The sequence below is a fragment of the Aptenodytes forsteri genome, unplaced genomic scaffold, assembly GCF_000699145.1.
Source record: "Aptenodytes forsteri isolate BGI_AS27 unplaced genomic scaffold, ASM69914v1 Scaffold10, whole genome shotgun sequence".
NCBI lineage: Eukaryota > Metazoa > Chordata > Aves > Sphenisciformes > Spheniscidae > Aptenodytes > Aptenodytes forsteri.
The window spans coordinates 1,027,178-1,030,396 of NW_008794117.1; the positions used below are offsets into that span (position 1 = coordinate 1,027,178).

General features: G+C 45.4%; 1 protein-coding gene across 1 annotated transcript in view; it reads right to left on the reverse strand.

Moving 5' to 3' along the window:
• Positions 1 to 450, reverse strand: part of LOC103896467 (cytochrome c oxidase protein 20 homolog) — a 5,053-nt gene extending 4,603 nt beyond the window's left edge. The window contains exons 1-2 of the mRNA XM_019471208.1: positions 445 to 450; positions 133 to 333 (exon numbers count right to left, since the gene is read on the reverse strand). Coding sequence (XP_019326753.1) covers positions 133 to 333; positions 445 to 450 — 207 coding nt within the window. The remainder of the gene's footprint in view (positions 1 to 132; positions 334 to 444) is intronic.
• Between the last annotated feature and the right edge of the window lie 2,769 nt (positions 451 to 3,219).

Sequence of the window (3,219 nt, forward strand, 5' to 3'; positions counted from 1 at the left end):
GGCAGGCCGGCCCCTCCCTGCCTGTGCCTCCCGCCGCCGCACCGCTGGGGGTTTCACCTCGCTCTTCTGAGAGAGGCAGCTCGGGCACCCTCACGGGCCGGTGCCATGTCACTCGTGTCCTCGGCCCTTTACGCAAGGGGAGGGTGACACACGTCCTCCATACGCCTCCCTGTTGGGTTCTGTGTCGCGGCGCGCCTTGCCACAGAACGACGTGTTGCGCACGGGTTTAAAAACAGCTCTGCTCAGTGGTGTGCCATAAATCCCCGGAGAGAGGCCTTGCCTCAGTCTAGTGGCCTGATGGCCTAGGACCCGGCCTGGCTGAGCTATTAAAAGCTAAAAGAGTAATAACAGGACTAGGAGGCGTAAACACGCTCAGTCAGTAGCACCTAGTGGGAGAAGGAGGTTATGGGAGCCTTCACGGGGTGTAGATAGCCTGAACGATACCGGCATCGCGGATGGGGGGAGAGGTGGTTTTTAGCGTCCGCAGGAAACGGCCCAGAGTGCTGGAATGCGGTGAGGAAGGGGTGACGTGCAGCTGGGAGAAAAGTACCCTGGTGGCAGGGGGAAGGAGGTGGAGGAAGAATTGTTTCTTTTAGGAAGAGTTGTTTCAAAAGAAGTGCTCTTGAAAATGAAAATGATCTCGTGTGAGACATACACAACTAAATTAGACAACACACTAGTGGCTTCAGTAGGGCTAAGTTCTGTGCTAAATCAGGTAGACATACTGGAAATGATGCCTTAGGTATATAATTGTACCTGTAGTAATATCTGAAGAGGTAAATAGTGCTCAGTAATGTAGAGTTTTGTAGTTCTGTAAGATACCGTAAAAATACATTTTGCAGCAAGAAAACAAGTCTCTACCTGCTAAGTAGTGAATGACAGGGTAGGCTCGGTTTAGGATCTTTTCCGTCTTAGTAATGAAGTATAACAAGGATGAGAGATGTGTAGTATTGCTTTTTGATTTAAAAAGTAGTGTGTCTTGAAACATTATTAGGAGGAATGAGAGATCTTCAGACCTTGTTTAATATTATTTTTGATGTGTTTTTTTTAATCCTGTGCTGAATAAAAATGTCTTTTTCACACACTGAAATTTAAGCCAATTTGAGTTTTCTGTTATTACGTGTTTTCAGGATTTTGGAAACAATGTACTTTTACACATAATCAATTTTCATGTATCACTAGTTGAAAAGTGCTATCGTACATTTGCATAAACTATTTTAAATTTCTGATGGATTAGAAACAAAGTCTCAATCCTTCCCAGCAGTCCCAAATCTATCATTGTTTTATCATCTTTGTAGACTTTGCAGGCAATGCTGCAGGATTGCTGCAGGATTGCAGCAGGATTGCATCCAAATGCAGGATTCATGGAACACACTGATTCAATACATTTACTCTCCGTTTTAAAAAGAACAGTAAATGTAGCTTGAATTGCAAGTAGTTTAGCCTTTTTAGCCTTTAAAGCTGATGTATATTATGTACGTAGTGCTGCAAACGTAGAACATTTGCTACAATACGTGAAAAATATTGGCATAATCCCTCCTTGGACGAGTTTGTAATGTATGTTTTTATCTTAGTTGGTTTAAAAAATGTGATTGCATTTTACTAAGCAATGACAAACATTGAGGAATACAGTAAGAAATCACAAAAGCATGCTAATATATCTGAGATTAACAAGGCCACAATGGTGAAAAATAGACGCTGCTTTTACTGCCCATGAGGTGGCCTGGCCTGCAGAAGTTCATATTTTGAAGGAGAAGAATGGAAGGATCTTTCTTGTTTTGAAACAGGAAATCTGTTTTAGAATTAAGGCGCTGGAGAGCAGAGTACACAAACACGGCATCTTCTGTCTGATAGTCAAGAACAGGCTAAGGAGAAGTGTGGCTTTCCCTTTAGTGCTGCATGTAACTTGTCCCTTTTCCAAATATCCAAATCACACAAATTAATATCCATTGGCAATAAACATAACATTCTAATTTTTTTCCCTATCTTTGGTACTCGGTCATTAATCTGCTTTACTGCTGCACATCACAGTTCTGCCTCATGTTTTAGAAGTTGCTATAAAATTAGTAACTATTACCCTTTGTGGAGTTAAAAGTACACAGAGGGCTGCTTGCCAGTGCTTGGGATCAGTGAAGACACTTGAGGTGGAGCCTCCTTAGCTTAAAAGCGGAGGGACCGCTGACATGACGCTTTGGGATAGCCCCGAGCATGTGGCTCGCTTTCCTTTGTGGCCCATAGGGACCTGAGACATCGGGGAGTGCGGGGGTGCAGGGCAGTGTCCTCCGGGCTCTCGAGGAGGGCAGGGCTCTTGAAGCACGGGCTTCATACTTCTGCTGCTTTTCTCCTGACGTGTTTTGAAAGCTCTGGAAGTAGGATGTTCTTTTTCACATCCTGGATTCAAATAAAAATGCGGGTAACTTGTTCTAGCTAGCTAAAATGCAGGTTTTAGCCTGTTAGTTGATAAAGTGGGGTGAGGCTGTGTGGGCATGCGGTACTGTTAAGTTTATGAGGGTGATAGTAACAGGGAGTGTGAGAGCTGCTGAAACACGCCTGCTGCCTTGCCAACACGGTTTGCTACAAGGGCTGGACCGACCGTGGATTAAACCCTTGGTACGTCTGGCCCAGCAGAGGTACCTCCCAGAGTATCTTCCGTTGTATCCTGCCAGCGTGTCTTGCCGGGAAGGTGGTTGAGCAAGAAGCCCTGGCTTACACGCCTTCCTCCATTGACAGGGACACCACGCTGTTTCTGGAAGCCGGGCACCTTGTGTATACGTTTGGGATTGCTGCCTTGGCTTTCTGACCCTAAAGGACATGACTGATATAGAAAGATACTTCTTTCCTTAATGACGTGATCTGGAGCTGGAGACCCTTGACGGAAGCTGCCTATGCATGCTGGATTTTATCCATCATAGAGTGCTGGCTGACATTCGTTCTTAGCAGTTTGAACTTTTCCTATGTAGTCCTTATGCTACTGCATGCAGTTCTTATTTTTATTAGTGTTGATCAATAAGGTGTAGCATCCTTTGCTGTGAAGCTGCATGCCTGTCCACTCCACCCTGAAATTGCCAGCTTGGGAATGGTTTGGATTGGTCTTTGGCAGCAATCCTTCTTGTGTCCCACCACCCTTCACCTCTGCGTTTAAAGGTCAGGCCAGGCAAAACTCTTGTCAGTCCAGCAGTGGGAAAGAGGCCACCGTGTACACGATGCGGGGCAGTGGAC